At 43.0% G+C, this 27,172-nt stretch overlaps 1 protein-coding gene across 2 annotated transcripts in view; it reads right to left on the reverse strand.

Moving 5' to 3' along the window:
• Window positions 1-27,172, reverse strand: part of TLN2 (talin 2) — a 393,238-nt gene that overhangs the window by 156,768 nt on the left and 209,298 nt on the right. For both annotated transcript variants that reach the window (XM_064267460.1, XM_064267461.1), the window contains 9 exons: window positions 21,229-21,292; window positions 19,883-19,987; window positions 12,018-12,173; window positions 10,836-10,937; window positions 8,283-8,359; window positions 5,363-5,543; window positions 4,231-4,344; window positions 2,053-2,161; window positions 375-583 (listed from right to left, as the gene is read on the reverse strand). In XM_064267460.1, coding sequence (XP_064123530.1) covers window positions 375-583; window positions 2,053-2,161; window positions 4,231-4,344; window positions 5,363-5,543; window positions 8,283-8,359; window positions 10,836-10,937; window positions 12,018-12,173; window positions 19,883-19,987; window positions 21,229-21,292 — 1,117 coding nt within the window. The remainder of the gene's footprint in view (window positions 1-374; window positions 584-2,052; window positions 2,162-4,230; window positions 4,345-5,362; window positions 5,544-8,282; window positions 8,360-10,835; window positions 10,938-12,017; window positions 12,174-19,882; window positions 19,988-21,228; window positions 21,293-27,172) is intronic.

Consider the following 27,172-nt stretch of genomic DNA (forward strand, 5'->3'; position numbering starts at 1 on the left):
AAACCAGCAATAGGTGGATAGATTTGAATTGTTCAAATAAAGAGCCTGGTTTCAATGATAAGAAAGTAACATGTGCTTCATAGAAATTAGGGTTCAAACTCATATCCCCATTAAATTGCATTAGTCATGTGTGTTAGTTTCTGGGGTTGCACTGAAGCAAGTATCCTTAGTGGGGAAGTTTCATAGTAAGAGTTCAACCAATCCCCAAGACTGAACAATAGCTTCTGTGCTAAGTTCAACAACATCCAAACACTGCTGTACAGTAACCCACCCCAACAGGATGGAAGGACAGCTCAGGAAAAAGAGGCTCATGGTACCCAAAGGATGCATTTATCTCAACAGAACCTGAGTGACTGCTTGTCTCAAGAGCTCACCTCTCCAGAAGTAGGCTGTACAGCTTTCAGCAAGTCCGACACTGCCCCAGCGAGGGTTCTTGCAGCTCTCAGCAAGTCCTCCCCACTGCCCACCTCATCATCCATGAAGGCCGCCAACAGCTTCACGCCCTTGGACATCTCCGTCAGGTTGGAGGAAATAGTAGTGATTGCACAACCCACTGCTGTGTAGTCGGTATCTGCAGGGTCACCTGGGGTACAGAGGGATCATCACCATCAATCAGGGGCAGTGAGGGCTGAGGAGAGCCCAGCTGGGAAGGATGTAAGTGGTCCTGGTGAGAGTTTCCAAAACCCCACACTGGTAGGTGCTTATCACCCATCATCCTGCGTCAAAGCACTGATGAGCTCAGTGAGATGGACAGCTCCCTGTCCCCAGGTCCCCAAGGTGGTGGTGCTGGGGTTAGCTGCCGTCAAGTTGACCCCTGACTCATGGCAACCCCTTACACAACAGGATCTGACCGTTGTGATCCACGGGGTCTCCAAGGTGCTGGCTTCCTCCAAGGTGCTACCCCCCTTCAAAAGGTCTTCTCATCTTGAAGCCTCATACACTGATACTGAGCAAGAGCAGTCCTATGTATTAAATTGTGTCCCCTCAAAACATATGTTGGGATCCTAACTCCCGTACCTATGAATGTAATCAATGTAATCACCTTCCATAATGCAATCTAATGTAATGTAACCCACCAATCAGTTGAGGTCATATCAGTGTAGGATGGATTCTAAACCTAATCACTTCTGAGTTATAGGAAGAGAAGCATACACACAGGGAAGTAAGCACATATTGGGGAAGACAGATGCCATGTGAGGATCACCAAGAAGCAGAAATGCTCAGGGACACCAACAAGGATGAAATCCACATGGCCAACACCCTGATTTGGACTTTCAGCCTCCAGAACTGTGAGAAAATTAATTTCTGTTCTTTAAAGCTACTCACTGGTGGTACTGCTGTTACCGGAGCACTGGGTAATTAAGACAAAGAAAACCAAAACCCACTGCCACCTAGTCAATTCAGACTCATGGTGACCCCATAGGTCAGAGTACAACTGCCCCATAGGCTTTCCAAGGAGCAGCTGGTGGGTCTGACCTGCCAACTTTTTGTCAATAGTTGTAGCTCTTAACCACCGCGCCGCACCTTTAAAACGCCAGAGGAAGTCTCAGCATCTCACAGCCCTTTTCATTAGGGCCCAGTAAGCAGCTCAGTGAGGTCGGGGGTGAAATGCTGCAAGGGGAAAAAGCCAAAATATTACCCTGCTTTCACTTGATGGCACAAGGCTGGGAACCATGGTACGCCAGAAGAGACCAGTGCCGGACAAGATGGAGGAAGTCAGATATGGTAGACCTAATCACTCAAAGCCAGACTTTAAGTCCCAGAAGCGAGAAAGCAGACTGAAATATACTTGAAGAACATCCAGAATGTTGACGAACAATGAGAAGTGCTAACTAAGTGCTTTGTAACGGTGATGCACAGCATAGACAGGAAGGAATGCGACTTTCCCTACATTTCTCTCGGGTCAGTGGGAGAAAATGCCTGAGGCGCTCCAAGTTCCTAAAAATAGACCATATTCTCATCCTATGAAAATCTGTTGTTTCATTTCAGAGGATAAGAACTTTTTTTTGGCACAAAACACGATACACCACAAATTTTTACCCAGGGACTTACCGGCTGTGAGGTTAACAACTGACGCTGTGCCAGCAGTGATGGCATCAACCTGAGAGTGAATTTCATGTTTGGATTCGTCCACTTTGTTCTGAACCCACACCCGGGACGCCTGCAAAACCAGACAACTGCATGACACAATCACAGCACAGAATTACCCAGGAAACCAGAGAAGTCGCGCCATCACACCAGAAGGGGGTTTTGGCTACACTTTTCTTCCCGGGCCAGCAACTGATAAGGCCCTTAAGACGCCTTCGACAATGCCCTTAGTAGGTGTCTTCTTGCCTGGTCATTGGTGCTGAATGGCAGGGAAATGCTTGGCCCCCTTTTGCCCCCATTTTTGAGATCTTGTGGAGAAAAATTCTCTGTGGCTTTATTTAGGTAAATTCCATTGAAAAAGAATGAGGAGAAACATTAAGGTCGTATATGGCAATATTACTGTACATTAACACCAACAGTTACTGCTAATTTTCGTCTTGTTTTTAGGGAGCAGAGTTAACACAAGTTTGTTTCAGCGCTCTGGTGTTCTCTTTCAACACAGGTAGTGTCTCTTGTTTATAACATGAAACACCTCTAGATGACAAAGTGCCATGCTTACATAGATGTGGCACCTTTCCTGGTAGGACTGCAAGGAGGGGGTGTCAAGCCCCCTGTCCTGATCCAGCTCTACCGTTAACGAGCGATAAGGCCTTGGGTAAATCACATCCAGGTCCTGTGCCTTAACTTTCTTTCAGGGCAAGCGTTCAATGGCCTTTAAAAACCTTTCTAGCTCTTTATACTTGATGTTGATGTGAACCCATAAACAGCAAATTCTCTGTTTTCCGGCATTTCAGACCTTTGGCAATAAACATTTACGTTGACAATGATGACCCTGCGGTGATGTGAGGTGCTGACCTGCTTCCCAAAACATCTGCCAAATGCTAATCTAGGCCCAGGATGCTCCTACGTTTTACTACACTCTCATTCTGTGAAATGTCAGGAACATGAAATGCAAATATCACAAAACTCCATTTCACAAATCTTGCTGGCTGTGGGAGTCAGCCACATAGACTTTCATTCTGAAGTTCCCCAAGTGTGAGATTCCATGACTTCAGGACTTGAGGGAAGCAGCACAGAGGATAGCAGAAACCTGCCTGCACACAAGTATGTGAATGCAGCCAGAGCCCCGAGGGAGCATGTGGACAGCAGCTGTCCCGGATGGACAATCTGCGGCTACAGACTGCATGCTGGTTCTCCTCCAACCGTGGCACCAGGCTTTCCACGGGGGCTGCTGGTTAGAATCACCCCAGGAGATGAAAAAAAAAACCAAGATCCAGGCCCCACCCCCAATGATACATTTTTTGGTCTGAGATGGGCTGAGAATGACCTGATAGCCAATGCTTCCCAAACTGTAATGTGCACACAAAACAGCTGGGGACCTTGCTAAAATGGAGATGCTGAATCAGCAGGTCTGGGGTAAGGCCCAGGACTCTGCATCTCTCGCAGGGCCCTGGGTACCCCCAATGCTGGCGGCCTGTGGACCACAGTTTGCATAGCCAGAGGCTAAATGATCTTATGCTACAGCAGCTACCCCCAAAGGCCTCTTCACGAACTGCCTGGCTGAAAACCTCAGCAGTATTAATCCAGCAACCTCAAAGCCTGGTTCCCTCAGGCAGGGAGCACCAGCAGCACCTGGAACTTGATGGAATGCAAATTCTCAGGCCCCACTCCACCCCTACGGAATCAGAAAGAATGGGAATGGGACCCAGCAATCTGTATTTTAACAAGCCCTCCAGGGGAGTCTGATGCTCACTGAAGGTTAAGAGCCACTGGTAGTAAGAATACTAACAAAACAGCTGATATGTATTGAGCTCTTACTACATGCCAGGCACTGTGCTAAGAACTCTGTGTGTGATTGAGTCTTCACGACAACCCTATATACAGGTGAGAAGGTGGAAGCCTGGAGAGGGGAAGTTGCCCAGATGCACACAGCCAGTGGGCAGTGGAGCCGGGATTTAACCCCAGGTTACATAGCTCCAGAGCCCTTATATGGTATTGCCATCTGCCAGTAGCACCCCACGACTCTCTCCTTTGGGTGCAAGCTGGAGACAGGGATTCACCTAGTTAAATCCAGACAGAGTGCATACACTTGTGTTCTGGCGGGCTGAGACCCTGAATGAAAACCACGTGGACAATCTTTACCATATCCTGTCCGAGAGGTGGTAGTGAGTCGAGCTCACTGAGGTCGTCTTGGGCCTGCTGGACAGCATGCATGCTGGTGTTGATGGTCCCCATGAGGGCCTGCTGGGCCGAGGTCTGCAGAGACAGAAGAACACAGGTGGGTCATACCACGCTCCGAGGACTGACACAGAACAGGGCAGAACTGAACTCTGGCCTTCAGGTAGGCTCGGGGTACATTTCAACAGCCACCTAGACCACCCCTCATTTGAACTTGGAGGCCAGAAATAGATATTGCATTAACAGAATACTAAATGAGGTTTTTTTGCAATAGAGGGAATAGAGTTGGAAGAGTGTGGAGAACCTCGTTAGCTGACAAGAACACTCAGCAGGAGCCCTTTCAGGGGCACCAGGTGGATCTAATCCTTGAGTTCAGAGTACAAAAGATCTCATGCATAGGAAACGTGTGTTACGCCAGACCTCTTCTTGACAAATACTTAAGGATTCCACCCAAACCTACAGGCAACACACTTCTTCAGACTCAAATTATTTCTGAGATATGAGGCTCTCATGCTTTCAGAAAGGTACTGCCCAATAGCACAGTATTCCCGAGGCAGGGCAGACTGACAGCCAGGCAGAAAGGAACCAAGGATCTGCTCGGCTGAAACGTCTGGATCACGAAAGACCTGGTCTATTTCAAAGACTCTCTGAGGAGTATCTGGGCCAAGGAGTTTCATGCTGGGAAGGCAGGGGAGAGGTCTACCCTATGTCAGCAAGTCACTTTGAGAGGCGTCTACTTCTCTTCCAGCCACTGAGGACACCTCTGATCTTAGACAGGCAGTTATTAGTCACCTGATTAAATGAATGCATCTGGTATTCACCTTGAGTGACCTCTCTGAGTGGGGGCAGCAAATGATGGTTAACAAGCCAAATCTGGCCCCCTGCCTATTTTTATAAATAAAGTTTTATTGGAATAAAAAAAAAAAGAAGAATGCATCTGGAAGTTAGGCATAGGGAGTGCACCATTGGGCAGACCAAGGTTCAGATGAGAACCAGTGAGCATGGATGACACACACAAGCTGACCCCTTGCTGGGCCCCTCTCTGTCCACCAGAGGCAGCTACTGACGAGCAGGGGGAATGCACAGGAAGGCTCACCAGAGGGGGCATGTGGCCGCGGTGCATCTGCCCAACCGTGACCTGCTGCTGCGGCGAGGGCATGCTGCCCACATTGAAGGTCTCAGGCCCACTGGAGCCTGAGCGCATCACGGCGGGCAGTGCTACGGAGCCATGCTCCACCTTCCCAGTCCGGTTGAACTGCTGCTGCAAGATGGTGGACCTGCAGGGAAAGGGGGCTTGGTCACTGTGGAGAAGCCACCCACACGGACTGTAACTTTAAGATACCTCAGGTGTCACAATTGGTTGTGGAGGTCATCTCCAAAGAGGCACAAACAAATGGAGGGTTACAAATGAAGCAGCAGGACTAAAATGCTCCGGTGGAGGAACCTGAAATGAATCCTTTTATATAAATCAGTAGTACGATTGTAATGTTAAAGAATTACTCCCAACTTATCCATTCAATAGCTTCATGGGATTGTGCCATTGGCTGTTCTTTAAAAAAAAAAAGGATACTCCTATGACAATGTTCTTCAGGCGTAAATGAAGATTTTGGATAAATTCATTTAGGTTTGATAAATCCTACCTGACAGAGCATGCGTTCATCAAACATCTACTGTGTGCCAGGTTCCATTCCAGGCACGGGGCATGATATAGAACATTTACCCTTAGTCTGAAAGAGGAAATATGGAAATGAACTTGAAATCTCTCAGGGCCTTAGCTCCCCTCCCCTACGTCCAGGGCCATTGACCACGAAGAATGTTTAACTGTCTCTGGAACCTTGAGGATATGACAGACTTTGGTACCTATTCCAAATGATTTCAACTAAAACCTGGAAAGATTTCTAGGGTGTCTAGCCAAAAATTATAAACTTTCTACTTTGTGATATTTTCTTAGACCAAATGGTAAGCGCAAAGGAACCTTGGCTATATGAGGGTCAGAAAGAAGTCTGAGGGTGCCCTATTGGCTTCAGGAGTGGTTGACAGACCCACCGGGAGAGTCTGGGGGAGACTGTGTTTTGGGGTGAGAACTGTAGTCCAGCTGCATTAAGGGGGAGGGGCCTCTGACCCACAGTTCTTGAGCCATCATAGATCACTCCTGGTTGCCCTGGACAAAGCTCATGAGCCATGGGGACTGCTAGGACACCAGGCGATAGACATCTGTGGAGAAACATTCCCTTCTGCAGAGCAGGTGGCACTACGGAGGTGGATCTGGGGGCCCTAGCAGGAAGTCAGCTACATTCTAAGGTCATTATAGGAAGAAGGTGAGGGTCTAGTGATGGGTCCTACACTGGTTCCATTCTTCCTGCTTGCCTTGATCAGACCCCAAGATGATGTCCTAGGCAGTGTGAGGGGGCTACAGGGACCCCAGGCAGGGGAAGGTCCAGGCACTCTGGATCCAGATCCGTAGCTGCCCCTACTGGAAGTGCAAGCACAGCTGTTGTCAGGTGCCCTCGAGTGGGTTCCAACTCATGGAAACCCTATGTACAGAAGAATGAAACACTACCTGGTTTTGTTCCATCCTTGCAATTGTTGCTATGTTCAAGCCTATTGTTGCAACCACTGTGTCAATCCATCTCCTTGAGGGTCCTCCTCTTTTTTGCTGACTCTATTTTACCAAGCATAATGTCCTTCTCCAGGGACTGGTCCCGCCTGATAACATGTCCAAAGTACATGAGACAAAGTCTCGCCATCCTTACTTCTAAGAAGCATTCTGGCTATACTTCTTCCAAGACAGATTTATTCATTTTTCTGGCAATCCATGAAATAGTCAATATTCTTCACCAACACCATAATTTTAAGTACAGCAGGGTACTCTGAAATGAACCACTCACCCCGCCAGGAAGCACTAGCTTGCTAATTTCCATCTAATGGTCATCAATCCCTCCAAGGACTTGACGTGCTTTGCTACAGAGTAGCAAGTACTTGAAATGCATCACATCGAATTTGGTTCCAACTTGTATGTTAATAGGGGACAAGTGGAAAAGCACCTTCAGGATAATAACGAAGCAAATTGTGAGAATGTGGTCGGAAGGATAGAGAAGTTACAGAAACAATTACTATGGCTAAGCAAGTTCAATGTATAAGAATATGCTAGAACTTTCTGGGAATGTACTATGGGAAATAACACAAGATCTGAATCTGAGTCTGGGTTCTGTCACATGTATGTATCTCAGCTGACTTCCATGAGCTTCAGTTTCCTCAGTCATGAATTGGGGATGGTAATTTCAGGGGTACTTCTCACATAGGCGGTTTTGGTTGGGATCAAATGAGTCAGCATGTTAGAGGCACTGGGTATAGTGTAGACCAAAAAAGTTATCACACTCCATCTGACATAAAGGGGATACCCCCACAGGTTTCCCAACAAGTATCACTTAACTAGTTATTGCTTAATTTTAACAAATCTGTTTCCATCTATGAAATGGGGCTAAATTTAGACTGTTCCAAATTTAAAATAATAATGATGATAATAACAATAACAAATATTTACTATGTGCCATGCATTTTCTGTGTGCTTTATTAGTAACTCAATAGTCAAAGCAAAACCTACAATCATCAAAACAAAAGTACCATCATTATTTTATAGATGAGATCATAGGGATGGAGAGATTAAGTAACTGCCCCAAGGCAATGCAGTTAATTAAGAGGCAGACGCCAGACTGGAACCCAATTCACGAGATTTGAATCACAAATGAACAGGACTCACAAATGCTCGCTGCCTCCAAACATGCACTGAAATACCACACTGCTCAGTGTCTCTCTGAGATCCCTAGCCACCCACAGCAGATACCCACGGCAGTGACGCTGCTGGTCTGGGGACCAGGCTTTGCGTAGCAAGACTTATCTATCCCAGCACTATCCTGTGCTCCAGCTGATGGCCTTGGGGCAATAGGCCCAGGGCTGCCAGGGGAGACCTGGCCCTGCAGGGGAAGGCAGCTCTGTAGCTCTCATCACATACTCACTTTTTGGGGGAGACAGACTCTTCTAACATAGTTGACTCCTCATCGCCCTCTAATCCAAATCGATCTTTACTTTGTTTCTGGAGGTAAAACAAGACACACGTGAAAATTAGCAGATCTAGACACAAGGAACTTTTATAAAAAGACTTCTTTTTTAAAAAAAAAAATTTTTTTTCTTGTACTTTAGTGAGGTTCACAGATCAAACTAGTGTCTCATTAAATAGTACACATATTGTTTTATGACACTGGTTAACAACCCCACGACATGTCAACACTCTCCTTTCTTGACCTTGGGTTCCCTATTACCAGCTTTCCTGTCCCCTCTTGCCTTCTAGTCCTTGCCCCTGAGGTGGTACGCCTCTTTAGTCTTATTTTGTTTTATGGGCCTATCTAATCTGGGGAGTAACTTCAGTACTGAGATAGAAGGGTGCCCGGGGGCCATACCCTTGGGGTTTCTCCAGTCTCTGTCAGGCCAGTAAGTCTGGTCTTTTTTGTAAGACTTTTGAAGGTAGCCACAGCAAGCAAAAAACGTTGCCGTTTATCCAGCATTTCTTTAACTTAATATTTCCTTTAAGTGATGAGTGAATAAAAGATCGTAATAAAAAGGTCCATTATTTACTATCTCTGATTTATTACTGCACAGACTTAATTGTTTTTCAAAATAGTATTTTATCCTATTTTTGATGAAAGTTTACACAGCAAATTAGGTTCCCATTTAACAGTTGGTACACAAATTGTTCAGTGACATTGGTTACATTTTTCACGATGTGCCAATATTCTCATTTATTCCATTCTGGATGCTTCATTTTCAGGTATCTGGTTTCCCTGTCCCCTTACCCTTTCATCTTTGCTGTAGAGTAACTGTTGACCACTTGGTCTCACGTAGATGATTTTTTTAAAGGTACGCAGTACTCACTGGTAATGTTCTTTTATGAGCCAATCGGTTATTTAGCTAAAAGGTGACCTCGGGGTAGTTTCGGTTCAAGGTTTATGGAAAATGTCAGGGCAATAATCTTGGGGATATCTTAATGATTTTTCTAATATTTTATTTTGTTGTCATTGTTGAGAATACACACAGAACATACACCAATTCAACTGTTTTTACACATACAGTTTAGTGACATTGATTACAATCTTCGAGTTGTGCAACCATTCTCACCCTCCTTTTCTGAGTTGTTCCTCCTCCATTAACACAAACTCACTGCTCTCTAAGGTTCCTACCTAATCTTTTGAGTTGCCGTTGTCACTTTGATCCCATATAGATAGTTCTCAAAATAGCATAATGCTCAAGGCAGACACTTTTTACTAGTTAAAGCTAAATTGCTGTTTGGTTTTTTAAGATTTCAGGGAATATTTTTGGTTTAAGGATTAAAGATTATCTCAGGGCAAAGGTTCAGGGGTTCATCCATCCCCCATGGCTCCAGAAAGTCTGCAGTCCATGAAATTTTGAAATTCTGTTCTACATTCTAGCCCTTTTGGTCAGGATTCTTCTTTAGAAGTTTTGATCGAAATGTTCAGTAATGGTAGCTGGGCACCATTCAGTTCTTCTGGTCTCATGGCAAAGGAGGCAGTTGTTCATGGAGGCAATTAGCCACACATTCCATATCCTCTTCCTATTCCTCACTCTCCCTCCTTCTTCCTCTTGTCTGTACAGACTTACTGTATTTTTACGAAAATAGTATGTGCCTTCTACGTTTGTTTGCTGATTCTGCCTCCCCCCCACAAGGCACCCTCACATGTGCCACATGTTGCTGCAGAAAAAAATCAGGATAGCGAGCTTGCAAAAATACCTTGTTGGGGGAGGGTGCGACTGGCAAACGAATGAAGAAGGTGAGCGCTCTCTGCGTAAAAATACAGGAATTTTGTTGTTGTTATTAGGTGCCATGGAGTTGATTCCAACTCACAGCAACTCCATGTGACAGAGTAAAAGTGCTCCATAGAGTTTTCCTGGCTGTAATCTTTATGGGAACAGATCCCCAGGTCTTTCTCCTGCAGAGCTGCTAGGTAGGTTTGAACCACCAATCAGTGAGTTAGCAGCCAAGTGATTAACCATTTGTGCCATCAGGGCTCCTTAGACTCAGTTTTACACAGTTAAAATCAAGAATGCACATGTTATATTCTAATAGATCTTGGTTCTTTGAGTGGGTTGTATCTTGAAGCCTTAAGAAATTTCTCTGCAGTATCACTATGGCATATAACCCCAATAGATTTGGTTAAAAAAAAGACATGAAAAACATAAATACTTCCAGCCTCTCAATCTGGGTTTCTACAGAGGCAGGAAAGCACAGCACAGCTACCTGGAGAGGAAGATACTGAGGGGTCGGCTAGGCCCATTCGTAGCCAAGCGATGCGTTCCTGCTTGTTACCTGGCAGTAAATGATACAAGCCTGGGCTGCAGCCGCAACATCAGACATCTTGTAGGACCTCTAGAGTCATGCTCAAGTAATCCTAGTATCAGAGATTAAAATAGTAAACCACGTCTTTCAGATAAGGCTGTTGTTTCTTAAGGTATCCATACCAGCTACAGCCCTTTAACACAGTATCAATCAGAAATACCTTTTTGAGGATGATGTCAATGTAGCCTGCAATCAGCTGGGATATTTGTTCTCCCTCAGTGGTTTGTACTGAATAGTAGCTTTCCTGATACTCCCCAAAATCCTGGGAAAACAAAACAAAAGGACAGCATTAGAAGAAATATAGACACATTAGTCATTTTAAAGGCTAGATGGTTTAGTTCCAAAACAAAGATGGCATATGTATACTTTCCCCTGCTCTTCCTGACCACAGCCCAAGCACACCCTAAAAGGAGCCTTTCTAGTGCTCTGAGGCCCACGCTAGGCCCTCTTTTTATCTCTCACTGTTTTAGAATTCCTAAGAATTGTAGTATCTTGAGAAGTGTTTTCTCAGCCTGCCTGGAAAGAGAACATGGGATTTGATTCCACCTATACAGAATATCTACAATAAGCAAATTCAGAGATAGAAAGCAGATGAGAAGTTTCTGGGGCTGGAGGGACGGGAATGTGGGGTTAATAGTTACAGTATTTCTATGTGTGGTGATGAACACGTGCTGGAGACAGTGGTGATGTTGTGAACGTTATTGGGATCGTGGTGTGCCGTCCAGCTGATTCCAACTCACGGCAACTCAATATGACAGAGTAAAACTGCCCCAATAAGGTTTTCTTGGCTGTTATCTTTAGGGGAACAGATTGCTAGGTCTTCTCTCCCACGGAGTTGCTGGTGGGTTCGAACAGCCAACCTTTCGGTTAGCAATCAAGTGCTTCACCAGGGCTCCTTGCGAATGTAATTGATGCCACGGAATTGTACACTTAGATGGTTAAAATGGAAAATTTCACGTTATATATATTTCACCACAATAAAAAAAATTAGAGAGAGAGATAAAATGATAACAGAAGGCTGAATCCTTTAGAGAGGAAAACAGAATGTTGTCAGGAAGGTAGAACACCTGCCCTGGTAGGGGGCTCTTTGCCAGTTAACAAGCGGAGGCTGACCTACTCAGAAGCCAGAGGGAAAATGATGGCCAAATAAACCTAGGCTGCTGATATCTCTCCCACTTCTGCATTAGTCCCCTTCTGCCCATGAACCTCCAACATCTTCCTGTCTCCATGCTGGTTCTTGTAGGCCAGGTAAACCCAGGGGACTCGGATTCGTTCTTCCTCCTGCCCCCCAGCACCACCCAAGGCCATGCCGGCCCCCGAGCTGGCCTCCCCCAGCCCCTACCAGCGTGAAGCTCTTGGGCGAGGCCGCCCAGCGCTTGACTGTCGTGAGTGGCCACTCCTGCAGCACTTCCTTGGTCTTCTCGTCCACGCGCATCACTGAGTCCTTGGTGACACCTAGCAGGCGAGGCACCAGCTTGTTCTTGCCTTTCATCTTTTCCTGAAACAGGAGACACCAAGAGTCACTGCTCTTCACCTGAGCACACCTGATTTTGCCACGCAGTCAGTGACTTTGGAGGTTTTGAGGCTGGGAGAATAACTCACTAAATTAAAGGGATGGAGTAATTAGAAGGAGCTGAAAGAGAGAAACCAGACCACAAAGGTGTTCCTTCGGGAAAGAATGCTACTCTAGGAATGCTGCTTACGTGAAACAGCCATTTGGGTTTTTGTTTTTTTTTAATTAATACTCAGAAACGAGGGAGGTGCACAAGGGGACCCCTACTGATACTAATTTGAATTGACAAAACCTCTATGGAAGAAAATGAGTTAATATCTATTCAAAGCCTTACAAATGTTCATACCTTTGACACATCTCAGTTTTAGGAACTTAATTCTTTTAAAAAGTCATAAATATGTGAAAAGATTATGCTACAAGAAGGCTCATCAGAGTTTATCATAGTGAAAAACTAGAAACAACAATTTCTTAAATTGATGTTTTTTTTTTAATTGAACTTTAGATGGTTTACAGAACAAACTAGTTTCTCACCAAACAATTAGTACACACACTGTTGTATGACATTGGTTAACAACCCACAACATGTCAACACTCTCCCTTCTCAACCCTAGATTCCCTATTACCAGCTTTCCTGTTCCCTCCTGCCTTCTAGTCCTTGCCCCAGGGCTGGTGCGCCCCTTCAGTCTTGTTTTGTTTTATGGGCCTGTTCAATCTTTGGCTGAAGGATGAACCTCAGGAGTGACCTCATTACTGAACTGAAAGGGTGTCAGGGGCCATACTCTCACGGTTTCTCCAGTCTCTGCCAGGCCAGCAAGTCTGGTCTTTCTTTTTGAGGCAGAATTTTGTTCTACATTTTTCTCCAGCTCTGTCCGGGACCCTCTATTGTGATCCCTGTCAGAGCAGTCAGTGGTGGTAGCTGGGCACCATTGATAGGGAAGATTTTATAAGTGAAAAATGGTATATCCAAATAACCGACTACTCTGGAACTAAAACTTATATTACAGAAAAACAGTTTCATGGAAATAAATTACTCAAAATATATTTTAAAATAGCAGTACATATAGCATGATCGTATGTGAAATTAAATTTCAACAGGCATACATACATTACATTTAGAAATGGTGGCGATGATAATCCCTTGTGATTGTGATTTGTATTATTTTCTTATGTTTTTCCTTATTTCCAAAATTCCACTTAATGCATATATGTATATTTCTATTGCCGTTATGGGCAAAAAAAAACTTTTTAAAATACCAATACCTGAAACCTTGCTGTTGTTGTGTGCCCATCAAGTCGATTCTGACTCTGTAGGACAGAGTAGAACTGCCCCATAGGGTTTCTAAGGAGTGGCTGGTGGATTCAAACTGATGATATTTTCGTTAGCAGCCTGAGCTCTTAACTGCTGTGCCACCAGGGCTCTGAAACCTAGCAAGTATTTAAACAACTATTCTCAGAGGAATATACATATACATTCACACACTGGAGCCCTGGTGGCACAGTGGCTAAGAGGTCAGCTGCTAACCAAAAGGTTGACAGTTCGATTCACCAGCTGCTCCTTGGAAATCCTATGGGACAGCTCTACTCTGTCCTGTAGGGTCTCTATGAGTTGGAATCGACTCGACAGCGAATCGACTCGACGGCAATGGGTTTGAATTTTGTTTTTCATACACATGAAGTCTATATCTATATGTGGGTGTATGTATACACCCCCACACAGGGCACAGGCACTTATAACAAGGCCGCTGCATGATATTCCATGAACATTATCCCATTTCTCTTCAGAGTACTCCGCAGAAGTTGCTATCATCATTAACCCCATTTTGCAAAGGAGGCCAGTCTCAAAGAGGTACCCTTGCCCAAGGCAGACACTGGTGAATGGTAAAGTCATGATTTGAACACACATTTGAGTAGCTCAAAAATATCTGCGATTTCACAAGCAGACTGTCTACCACAGTTTACTGTCTTCCAATGGAAGTAACGAGTAAAAGGCAAAAATGAGCTCCCTGCCCAGGCCCCCTGGGCATTTCACAAGCCCTCAGACGGTAATGGTCACAGCACACCTCCAGCTTCTCCCAGAAGGAGGTGATAATATCAGGAATAAGAGTGGGTGTCAGAGGAGAGGAACATGAAAAATGTGAGACTTCCAAACCAACCCAAAACCATACTTGTGTGCCATCCAGTTGATTCCAACTCATAGAGACCCTATATGACAGAGTAGAACTGCCCCATAGAGTTTCCAAGGAGCACCTGGTGGATTCGAAGTGCAATCTTTTGGTTAGCAGCCATAGCCCTTAAATACTACGTCACCGGGATTTTCAAGTCTCCAAAAATCACGGAGAAGAATCAGATTCTCTGTGCAGGGTGATCCAAGCCCATTCATCTCATTTGGATTCGGAAGCCATACAAAGCCTTAGATGTTGGTGCAAACCCAGCTGCTGGGACCCAGGAAGGGATCGGAGATGAAATACAGTTTGCATCTATTGTCTTCACTCTTTCCCTCTGCACCTCTCCCCAGAAAGAGGCTTCGGGGTGAGGGAACACAGAAGCGTGATGTAGTTCCCTGACTGTTGTCGAGAGCATTCTAGCATGGGAGAGGAAGTCACAGCAAACAAGCAAACAACTTTCAGTGGGTAGTCCATCAGAAAGGTCACAGTTAGGGAAACGGATGTAACCAGGGGCGGGTTATGCAATAGGCAAGGTAAGCACAGTGTTTACCTTGCTTACCAGATCATCAGTAATAAAGTATTTCACATTTTTTCACTACACCAAAGAGTCTGCTTCTAAGTTTGCCTGGTATTTGTCTCTCTCCCAACCCACAGCACCATCCTACAGAATCAAAGCCTCTTCTCAAATTGACCCAAGAAGCAAAGTAAGCACGAGCTTCTTTGTGCTTACTTACTAATGTATAGTGAAGAATTTCACTACAGATGATCTGGTGCTTACCCTGCCTATTGGATAATCCACCCCTGGATGTAATAAACTCAAAAATACTGAAACCGAGCAACAGAGACCACCGTGAAGTGAGAAAATTACTTTAGTTCCTATCCACAAAATGGAGCCTTCATGGCGCAGTGCTTAAGAGCTACGGCAAGCTACCAGTGCTAACCAAAAGGTCAGTAGCTCAAATCCACCAGCTGCTCCTTGGAAACTCTATGGGGCACTTCTACTCTGTTCTATAGGGTCGCTATGAGTCAGAATTGACTCGACGACAATGGGTTTGGCTTTTTTTTTTTTTTTTTTAACGGATACCAACCAAATGCAGAAGAGCTAGAAAAGGTAAAACAGGGAATAGCTCAGATCTGTGTTAGTCAAGTGGGGATTCCCCCCTTGTACCAGTACCTGCCTGCAGTCCTTGGTGATAGAGGTAGCATTTTAGCAGATGGTCACAAGGTAATAAGGCTCCCTCTTTCCACCTTCCTATGCAGGACGCCTCACTCCACCCCATAACTCCCCCTTTCCAACATTCAACTTCGCAGACCAGGGTCCTTTATCTCCAGTAGAAAAAGGCAGCCTAAGGCAGCTCCCAGTAAAGACCTGTCTCTCTCAACTGCCCTTCAACAGCTGGATGGTCACACAAACTGTGGCACATCCATACCGGGGAATACCACACAATGATAAAAAGGGAGTAATCTACTGATACACATAGCAGCTTGGATGGGTCTCAAGGAAATTATACTGAGTGAAAAACTGCAAAAAGATTACATACTGTATGATTCCATTTATATGACATTTTTGAAATAACAAAATTATAAAGCTGGACAACAGATGGGGGCTTGCCAGGGTTAGGGATGGGGATGGGCGGGGTGGGGGAGAGAAGAGGCAGGAAGAGGTGTGTGTGGCTATAAAAGGGGAGCCCAAGGGGTCTTTGTGTTCGTGGATTAATAGTTCTTTATCTTGACATAGTGGTGGTTACATAAATACACACGTGATAAAACTGCACAGAACTAAATACACACACACACACAAATGAACACATGTAAAACTGGTGAAATGTGAATAAGGTCTATGGATTGTGTTGTTAGGTGCCCTTGAGTTGGTTCTGACTCATAGTGACCCTACGTACAACAGAATGAAACACTTCCCAGTCCTGTGTCACCCTCATAATGGTTGCTATGCTTGTGTGCGTTATTGCAGCCACTGTGTCAAGCCATCGCATCGAGGGTCTTCCTCTCTTTCGCTGACCCTCTACCAAGCATGATGTCCTTCTCCAGGGACTAGTCCCTCCTGATAACATGTTCAAAGTACATGAGACGAAGTCTCGCCATCCTCCCTTCTAAGGAGCACAATGCCTACACTTCTAATGTCAATTTTCTGGTTGTGATACTGTACTAGTTATCATTGGAGGTAACTTGGTAAACGGTACATGAGACCTCTCTGAATTATTTTTGTAAATTCTTGCAAATCTATAATTTTTCAAAATAAAATTTCAAATACTGATTCTGTATATCTTGTTATAAAATAAACAATCACACTGACAAGCACCATATTTTCACGCAAATAACACTCACCTTTTGTGTTTGTTTGCTGGCTGCATCCTTCTCCCATAAGGTTTTCTTGTAAGGGTGCTAGGCTAGTTTGTTTTTTTTTTTACAGGAATACGTGGAAGAGGATTGGCATGGTGGCACCTGTGAGGGTGCCTGAGGGGGGGTGGCCAGCAAACAAATGCAGAGGATACGTGTTATTTGCATAAAAATATGGTAACAATAATTTTGTTCCTTCATTTTTATTGTTTCATGTTTATTCATTTTTATTTTATTTAACTTTTCCCCTCATTTTTATGTCTTACTGCACTTCTCAGAACTTCTAAAACAACGTTGAAGGGCAACAGCAATGCCTAGTAGACATGTTTGTTTTGACCCCAACTTTTACATGGTTCTCTCTAGCATCTCTTTGTTAAATATTCTGATAATAAGTTTGAAACAGATACTCTATCATGTTGAAAAAGTATACTTCCATTCCAGCACATTAAAGATACTTTGATAAGGATGCAGTACTGGACTGTATCAAAAACCTTTCTGGCTTTAAATAAAAGCATTACATGATGTTGTTTTACTTGCTCTATAGATGTGATTTACTAGGTTCGTGAATTCATATATATTTTTTAATTTTATTGTGCTTTAGGTGAAGTTTACAGCTCAAGTTCATTTCTCATTCAAAAAGTTTACACACATATTGCTTTGTAAAACTGGTTGCAATCCCTCCAGTGTGACAGCATCTGAATTCATAAAATTTAATCCTTCCATAATTCTTAGTTCTCCCAGAAAAACCCTGTGCCTACTGCTTTTAAAATAGGGCAAAGTATGGTGAACTGAATTACATTTATCAAGAAAAATTTTAAAAGAAAATGATGTACTACATGGGACCACTGAGCAACAAATTATGAATAATGTCCTATTAACATTTTATAAAATGACAATAAACTAACAAAAACCCAAATTTGAATATTTGATACATATATAAAAGTTTCTAGTACTGCCTACCTTCCTGACCCCCTCCTCTCTTCAAAGAGATGATAATTAAAAAAAAAAAAAAGGAAGGAGGGAGGAAAGGGAGGTGGCGGAAGGGGGAAAGAGGGGAGAGAGAGGGAGGGAGGGAGGAAGGAAAGGAAGGAAATACCAAAAAAGGGAAGCACTAAAAGAAGGAAGGAGAGAGAGAGAGGAGAAGGAAGGAATAAAGGAAAGAAGGAAGCTCCCGTCACTTTCTTGCTCTGCTTTCAATAATTTTGTACAAGGAGAGTCTTAGTTTGACCAGAAGCTCCACCTCTTCTTCTAACTCCACGTCTAATCCTACAAGCTATGTGCAGATTTGTCTTTGGAAAACAAATTTCCTTTTTGTACAGTTTGCTGTTCGATTCTCTTCCTGTCTAATTACATGTAGTGCGCTGTGTGCTATTTATAGTTCTAAATTCACTGACTTGTACACAAGAGGCACGTCACTGACACGGACTATGTGAAGTCTAACTGTACTAATGGAAAACGGTGAGAACACAAGAGATGAATTTCATACACGAAGGACTACTGGAAAACTCAAGAAAGCAGATGGAAATCGATGCCAGTATTACTGGACAGACTGAAAATTTGTTTAATTTTTGTTCTTATGAGGTTTCGGAAGTCACGTACCACTGGTTGCCCTTTGGAATAATGAATGAGAAAGCAGCTCTTTCTACTAAAACTAGCAGACCCATAGATCTCACAGTGTGTTCACATTGTGTGTGTGTTGGGGGTCGGGGGAGTGTCTAGGATGATGAAAGTGGGTGATCACATCTCAAACAGGGCCACTCTAGCTAAGGCACATAGTGTAGTGGTTGGAAAGATGGGCTTTGCAGCCAGAGAGGCCTGAATTCAAGTCATGGCTCCTTCAACTACTAGGCTTACGGGCCCAGCTGAGTCACTGACCTCTCTGGGGCTCCATTTTCTCATCAATGAAAAGAATCGTCATAGTTCTTCCATTGGGTTGTTAATAGATTCAAATGAGATCTGCCTGGCCTGTAACTGTTTACTAAATGTTATCACTGTCATTACTACATTGGGATAAATGGAGTCATTATTGCCTAGAAGGCACTCAGTGCCACTAAAAACTCCACTGATTGTTTAATACTTCCACTAAATAGAAAAACTAGACTTCTAAACTATTTTCCATAAAAACAATCAATTGATGTATGCTTTCTCCATTCTTTTCTATTCTCCATTGGCAAGGGCCTCAGTGTTTTCTGTTGTAAAACTGAGAGCTGATTTCGTTGCTATAACTAATGACTGCGAAGTACACACCTCTCTTTAGTATAAAATCTGTTACTCCTCGTCCCAGTGAAGGAGCTTGCTCCATTGAGAAGCAGAATCAGGATAAGCATCTACATTCCCAAACATCCTAGTGTCCAACATTCACCTCCTTCCTTAATCAAAGCAGCCCGTCTCTGGCCTTCTGACTTCGGTCCCTGGAAGCAGCTACAACATAGCTGATTATGCTCTGGTTTGCAGCAAGCAACACCAGGAACCACGCCACACAGGGGAGCACTCTCCTGGCCCAAAGTGAGACTCAGGAGGCCCAGAGTCACAGCAAACAAGTGGAAACCAAAGAGACCTATTGGCTGGATAACTAGAGTATCTGAGAATAGAATGAGTAAAGGGGTGATGGAGCTACTAAGAGGATTTATCAGTCAACTTAAGAATGTACCCACTGAGGGCCAGACTCTTACTAGCCTACAGGTTGAATTTCAAAGACACACCTCTTTAGGTAGTGCACAATGGGACAAACAATGCCCATAAAAACAAATCCGAAGGCCATGAAAATCCCAAATAACTATACAAAATTACACACGGTAAGTATCATATTTACCGAAGAATCTGAATTAGTTTGTGGGTCAACAACCTTTACTTGGTTCCGTGGACTCCTGATATTCATCCAGGAAACATTCTTAAGAGAGAGTCATAACAAGGAAAGCTGAGCTTACTCCTTCAGTGACTTTGTGGCAGTGACAGTGTACCAAGCCACCACTCACCTCCTCAAGGCTCATGTACTTCATGTCTGAGCCATGGGCACCACAGGCCAAGGCTCTTTCTTGGGAGGAGCGGGAATCACAGAGCCTACATCTGCAAATGCTAGGGGCCGAGGCACAACAAACCAAACTGAACATCAAACACTTAACAAAGATAAAGAGGTGGCAGAGATAAACACGGCCTCCACCCTACCCAACTCACCTTCACCAGGAAAAAGGACACACCATACGTCCGCAGGGACCGGGCGAGTTTGACGTACTTGGCCTTGGCTTCAATTTCACTCATCTCTCCACAGTTCTTGTGCTCCTGTGAAAGTAAGAGTGGACAGGACAAGTCATTGTGGCTCTGCCGGCTGGCGGGCTTGCTATGACGTAGTTACTATGCGGGGTGCATGTAGTGGCTGTGAACAACCCGTGACGTTTGTGCCAAAGACCGGCTCCATGACATGAGGCTCCCACCCAGACTGAGGGTCAGAGCACACAGAAAGTGCTTGACTTGAGCTCGAGCCCAAACACCCTACAAATTTCACAACTATATGCAACAATTCATTTGCTTGTACGGTGCAGCAGGAACAGAGTCCATAACTGTAATCAGATATTCAAAGGACTCCGTGTTCCAAAAGCGTTCAGAAGCAACACTTTCATGACAGCTAGAAAGATGTTCTTCTCAGGAGAGGTATCATTCTAATCTCCATCCAACATATATTTTTTCCAAAGAGCAGGATATATAAATGCCTTTTTTTTTATATCACTGTGCTTGGGGAAAAAAATCCTGGATAAAAAATGTGTTTCACATACTTGAAATGTATATTTCAATTCGAATTTATATTTCAAGACCGAAGACGACTTTGATACCTTGAATTCATCAGAGTGACTGTGTCACAGCCAAGGTTTTCCTACTGGTTGCCTAGAATGGACAAGTTTTGGAACTTTAGAATAAACCTGGATTTTTAACAAAGGCACCAGTTCTCGCGTTTTAGCTTCTGGAAAAAAATCTCTAGACAATGAAGCTAGTGACCCAGGGCATTTTAATGGCATAGGGTCTTCCTTTAATGCTACGAAGAAAGATAAAACCAGAGCCCAAACCAAAACCGTTGACCATCAGCTGATTCTGACTCATTGTGACCCCATGTGTTACCGAGTACAGCTGCTCCACAGGGTTTCGCTGGCTGTAATCTTAAGCAGATTGCCAGGACTTTCTTCCACGGCGCTGCTGGATGGGTTTGAATCCCCAACCTTTAGGTTGGCAGGCGACCACAAACTGCTTGAGCCACCCAGGGACCTTGCTACCAAGATAATGCCTCTTGAAATTAAATGTATGCACATTTTCCTCAGAGAGGCTAAGTAACCTTTAGCAAGAAGGTATGGATTAAGATAATAAATCTGCCCAAAGTGGAACTGTCAGCTTCTTTACTCTGGAGCCACTCATCATTTATTATACAAGCAAAGTACATGTACAGGATACAAAACTACCATTGCTGAGGGCTCTCACCCTAATAAATGAGGATAGGGAGGAGTGGAATAATAAATTCTGCATGTTTCCAGTACCTGAAATATCCTCTTTTCAGCTCCTCTCTGCTTGATATATTCTTTGGGCAGGAATTCCTTTAGGCTGAGAGGGAGAAAAAAAAAAAAAAGGAAGGCATTTATTATGTTCTATGATGAGAAGCAAAGAAAAAAAAGAGAGACTTTCCATAAAGCCCACAGTTAAGTCACGAACTCACCCACTCTTTCATGGTATAATTCGTAACAGACGGCCATATCCCACAATGCATTTAAATAAAGACATAAATAAAAAACCAGTCTGATTAAAAAAAATGGTTCAAACTAACATATTTAAAGAAGACTTTCTAGGGTACACTGTTAAGTGAAAAAAAAAAAAAAAACACAGCCTAAGGGTATGCAATATGCTACCCTTGGTAAGAAAGGGAATTTTTTTTTTTTTTAAACAATAGAAGAATAGATCTAGTCCTATAAAAAAATACTCCTCTATGGGGAGAGCTGAAAAGGAGGGCCAAGAGAAGAAGGATGGAAATTAGGCCTCTGAATGTCCCCTGAATTACAGTTCTGAGTTTGGAATCAGATGAAATCACAAAGGAGGGGGAAAAAGGCAACCTCTAAACACCAAAAGCAAACTGAGACAAATGAACTTCACAGTATATCAAGCTAGCAGCGTAACCACATGGAGAATAAGGATTTCAAGTAACTTTGAAAAGTCTTTGGACTACACATCCCTAGTGGGATTCATCTTAGAGAATAAACCACAGCAGACTTGTTAGTAAAAATCGTGATATCATTATTTCAGAATTAATGCCCTACCCACCTGCCCCCCCCACTCTCTCTCTCTACACATGCACATATATAAAATTAGGATATTACATCATAAATAGGAATGCTATAATATAAAAAGGATAAAGCAAATGATAAATTATATTAGTTGTTACAAACCAAGATTTTCAGTATAAAATAGATAAAAATAAAGCAAAAAAAAAAAAAGTTGAATAAAAACCCTGTAATCTTTCATCTGAATTAGAAATACTGACCTGAACTCCTGATTCATTTTCCTGATTCGTGTTTCTAAAGAAACATCTATTTTTTAGTTAGAGCCAACGGACAGCCTGGAAGCAATGACAACCTGCTGGCAATGAGCACCTTCGGTGCCTTGGCTATGTGGTTTTCAAATACCATTTCCCACCAAAAGTAACCTGGCATCCTTAGAGAAATGGCTGACTCTAGGTCTGGGGCATGAAAGGTATAAAATGTTCCCAGGACTTCATGTGTCTTAGATTGAAGAAGCTATCAAAATGACACTAGAGTCATCATCAAGGAATTCCCACTAGCAAAAAATAGGATGATTTTAGAACTTTATACTAAAGAAGAGAGAGCAGAATAACGTGCCCATCACCCAGCTTCAACAATTACTAAGTCAGAGCCAATCATGACTCGCCTGCTCTCCCAAAACTAGTCAGTGACAAGTTGATGGGAAACTTTGTAATGGGTAGGTTAGTCTGACAACATCTAAACTCAATGATCAATTTTTATATTAATAAGAGTGGGAAAACCAGAGAACCTACACCTCCTGGTTGACACAACAGGAAGTAAAACAGCACCATTTAGGAAGTATTCATGATAATAATTAATTAATTGAATGTGAATTTAATTAAGCCCCTAGATCTAAATATTTATAAAAGAAGGAATAGAAGAACATATTAAATGCCACCATGAGAGTACAATGAGCCCAATCCAAACAAGAGGAAATTCTACAAAAATAACTCAAGGTTCCTCATAAATAAATAGCTTTGGGAGTGGTGTTGAAGAAGGGAAAATGGTAGCAGATTTAAAAAGATTTACAAAACATATCTATTACAAAGCTACCGTAATCAAGATAGTTGGGTACCGGTATAACAGGGATCACAGAATAGGCATAGAGATTAACGGAATAGAATTGAGAGCCCAGGCTGACTTTTTATAAAGGTGTCAAGACCATTCAATAAGGAACAATAATAGCCTCTTCATCAAATCATGCTTAGACAACTGGATTTCCATAGGCAAAAGTTGAATCCCTACTTCATACCATACACAAAAATTAACTAAAAATGGATCACAAACCTAAATGTAGAGCTAAAATTATAAAACTCTTAGGAGAAAACACAGAGTAAATCTTCATTGCCTTAGGCTGGGGAAAGACTTTTTAGATATGACAACAAAAATACATATAGCAAAAGAAAAAAAAAGAGATAAATTGGACTACATCAAAACTAAAAACTTTTTTAATGGAAATGACTTCATCAAGAGAGTGAAAAAACAATTCACAGAATGGAAGATAATATTTACAACTCAACCTGACAAAGGATTTATGTTTCAAATATATGAAAAAAAACCCTACAGCTCAATAAGAAAAAGACAAATAATCTAATTTTCAAAAATGAACAAAGGATCTGAACAGATGTTTCCTCAAAGAAGATATATAATTGGCCAACAAGCACATGAAAAAATGCTCAATATCATTAGCTATCAAGAAAATGCAAGTCAAAACCATAACGAGATACCACTGCACACCTACTAGGATGTCTACCATAAAAAAGACAGACAGTAGCAAACGTTGGTAAGGGTACGGAAAAATTGGAACCTCATATATGGCAAGTGGGAATGTAAAATGACACAGATGCTCTGGAAAACAGTTTGGTAGTTCTTCAAAATGTTAAACATCAACTCCACTTCTAGGTACGTACCCAGTAAAAATGAAAGCGTATTTCCTTACAAAAACACGTCTGAATGTTCATAGCAGCATTATTCATTAATAGTAAAAAAGGAGAAACAACCCAAACATCCATCAACTGATGAATGGATGAAATGCGATTTATCCATACAGTGACATACAACTCAGCCATAACAAGGAATGAAGGGCTAATATACACTACTACATGTGAGAACCTTGAAAACATCATGCTCCATAGAAGAAGCCAGTCACAAAAGAGCACATGTTGTATGACTGTATTTATGTGAAATGCCCAAAACAGGCAAGTCTACAGAGACAGACGTAAATTAGTGCTTGAGAGGGCTGGGATGGGAGTGCGTAGAACCGCAGTGACCAGTAACAGGTACACGGTTTCTTTCAAGAGGTACAAAAATGTTCTAAAATTATATTGTGGTGATGGTTGCAGAATCCTGTAAATCTACTATAAAAACACTGAATCGTACACTTTAAGTGAATGAACTGCATGGTGCGTGAATTATAATCTCAATGAAGCTGTTAAAAAGAACATATCAATCAAATACGATACATAGACTTTGTTTGGATCCTGGTGTGAACCAAGTATAAAATGACATTTTTGAGACAACGGAAGAAAATTAACCAGGTTGAGTATTAGATGACATTAAAGAATTATTGCTAATTTTGTTTGTTGGTAGGATGAATTTGTGGTTGTGATTTATTATTTTAAAAAAAAATCTTTTATCTGTTAGAGAAACATACTGAAGTATTCATATATGACATGATATGTTATCTTAATTTGCTTTACCATACTCCAGTGAAAAAGACGGAGAGGGGAAGGCCCAGGTTCTGGGTCCATTAAGACTTGAATAATGATCAATCTGCAAACACTTCCTTAGACAAAGGGATTTCAGGGATCTGGGCCTGAGCACGAGCAGAACATTGTCTCATCAAGAGACCCCAAGGCAGCTAGCAAGAGGGATCTGAAAAATACCCAATCAACAGCAACTCAGATGATCATGATTAAGCAACCTGGACAAAAATGAGTGATTGAGAGCGCTGGAAAGCACCAGTATCACAAAAGAAGAAGCTGAGTCACAGACAGGTTGAGTGGCTGCTAAGTAGCAGAGAGTCTCTGACCTCCCAGACCAAGTGTGGATCCACCTGAACACACAGCCATTTCAGCTTTTCCCTCATGAGTACATTTAAAATAACAATGAAGAAGCACCAACGTGTGTGCTGCAGCTGTGGGCCTCTAAACAGTCGCTTTCATGCCATCAGCAAAAAGAGACCTGGCTAAGGTTACCAAAAGTACCCAGAAAAGACTTCACACCAACCCCCCTCAAAGCAATAATAACGTTACTGGAAGCGTACCACATATGATAGTGTCCAGTGGCCGGCCAGAGCTAGAATACACTGGAGATCTATGTCAAGAAAGTTCCGTGTTGCTACAGGCTGCCCTGCACTCAACTCTGCAAAACTAACCCACGCACATCGGCCTCCCATCCATTCTTCAGTGGGTACTGAAAAATATTCCCAGAAACTTGCACGAGGGGTATTACCCTAATGTCTCAAAAACAGATTTTGTGGCAGCTTATTTTAAAGTATTACATGAAGTGTGTGTGTGTGTGAGGGGGACAGACACACTCTCCCCAATTAATCCGCAAAGCGCAGGGTCTCAGCAGAAAGAGGGGGCCCCCCCGCAGACAGCCTGTCATCGCTGCCTGCCAGGTGGCAGTGCTGTTCCAGCTCAGTTGTTGTTGTGATTCCCAATCCCGGGTTTGGAAGGCTCCTGAGCATCTGGGACACACATACAAGTGAAATCTGTCAACCTTCTCGGAGAAAATGGGTCAGGTTGTCAAACCTGATTGGAAAATTTTCTCCTAATTAAGCAAGTTCTGGCCAAGCAAAGTCCCACCCTTTTCCTCCTCCAATGTTCCCTCCCTAAAAGGGCCAAAAAACCCAAACCCAATGCCTTCGAGTGGATAGCGACCCTATAGGACAGAGTAGAACTGCCCCATAGAGTTTCCAAGGAGCACCTAGAGGATTCAAACTGCTGACCCTTTAGTTAGCAGCTGTAGCACTTAACCACTACGCCATCAGGGTTCCAGTCATCTAAAATTCCTACATTTAGATCTCACTCCTCTTCAGAACTCTCCTGCCAGCCTTGTAGGGGCCGTCCTTTCTGAACACAGTGGTAATAACAGGCCCTCCGCTTCACCAATGAGCAGACTTACTCTCTAAAACACACAGGAGTTTGAAGTTTATAGCCAATGGACTCCCTTCTCATGAGCCCCAGGCTTCTGCTCCAGGCCAGACAGTACTCCTACCAAGGTGTACTTCTTTGCCAATCTGTGTAGCTGGTTACATACACCCGGCCACTGCCATCCAGTCGCTTCTGACTCACAGTGATCCCATAGGGTTTCCAAGGCTGTAAATCTCTATGGAAGCAGACTGCCACATAGTTCTCCCTCGGAGCCACTGGTGGTTTCGAACCACTGACCTTTCAGTTATCAGTCAATCGCTTTAACCACTGTGCCACCAGGGCTCCTTGTTACATACACAGATTAAGTAATATACTGACATATCCCATAAGCTACTAAAACATGACCAAAAGGGAGCCAATGAATGCTTCCTAAAGGTCAATACTTACGAAAAGCTATTAAATTAGATAGAGGTGAGAAAATGGCAAAATGCCAAAAAGCATCAATAAAAATAAAAATTCTGTGCTCAAACTCATAGATGACACACTAGAGATGTGTACCTACAAGAAAGATCGTGTAGAACCCCAATCGGGGGACCCACACCCAGAGAAAAAACTTCCGCCCTGCATCAAAAGGTTGGGACATGAATGCCTAGGTTTAAAGTTAAAATAAAACGTTTCAGAGATGTAGATATCATTTGTTAGGATTCTGCACTTTGACTTTTGGGATTATCTAAATCAACAGTCCAAACCAGGTTGTTAAGAAGGTTTCTACCATCAACAATAACTGTCACTTATTCATCATTCTTCGGGCATTTTCCACGAGTAAGTAGATTAAGTAAATTGTAACCAAAGTCCTAGGGAAAAAAGAAAAACATCCCATTTTGTGAGTGGAATCTGAAGCTCAGGGAAACCTAAGTAACCTGCCCACAGGCACAGCCAGCAAGTCAAACCTCTTGTCTGTGGGCTCCGGGGACTATGCTCCTAACCAAATATCCTTTACTCAAACGATATCATGTTTATTAGTACTTTAGAATCTTTACATGAGGAACGGAGTAGAACAACAGCAATACCCA

This window comes from Loxodonta africana, chromosome 13 (assembly GCF_030014295.1).
Source record: "Loxodonta africana isolate mLoxAfr1 chromosome 13, mLoxAfr1.hap2, whole genome shotgun sequence".
Taxonomy (NCBI): domain Eukaryota; kingdom Metazoa; phylum Chordata; class Mammalia; order Proboscidea; family Elephantidae; genus Loxodonta; species Loxodonta africana.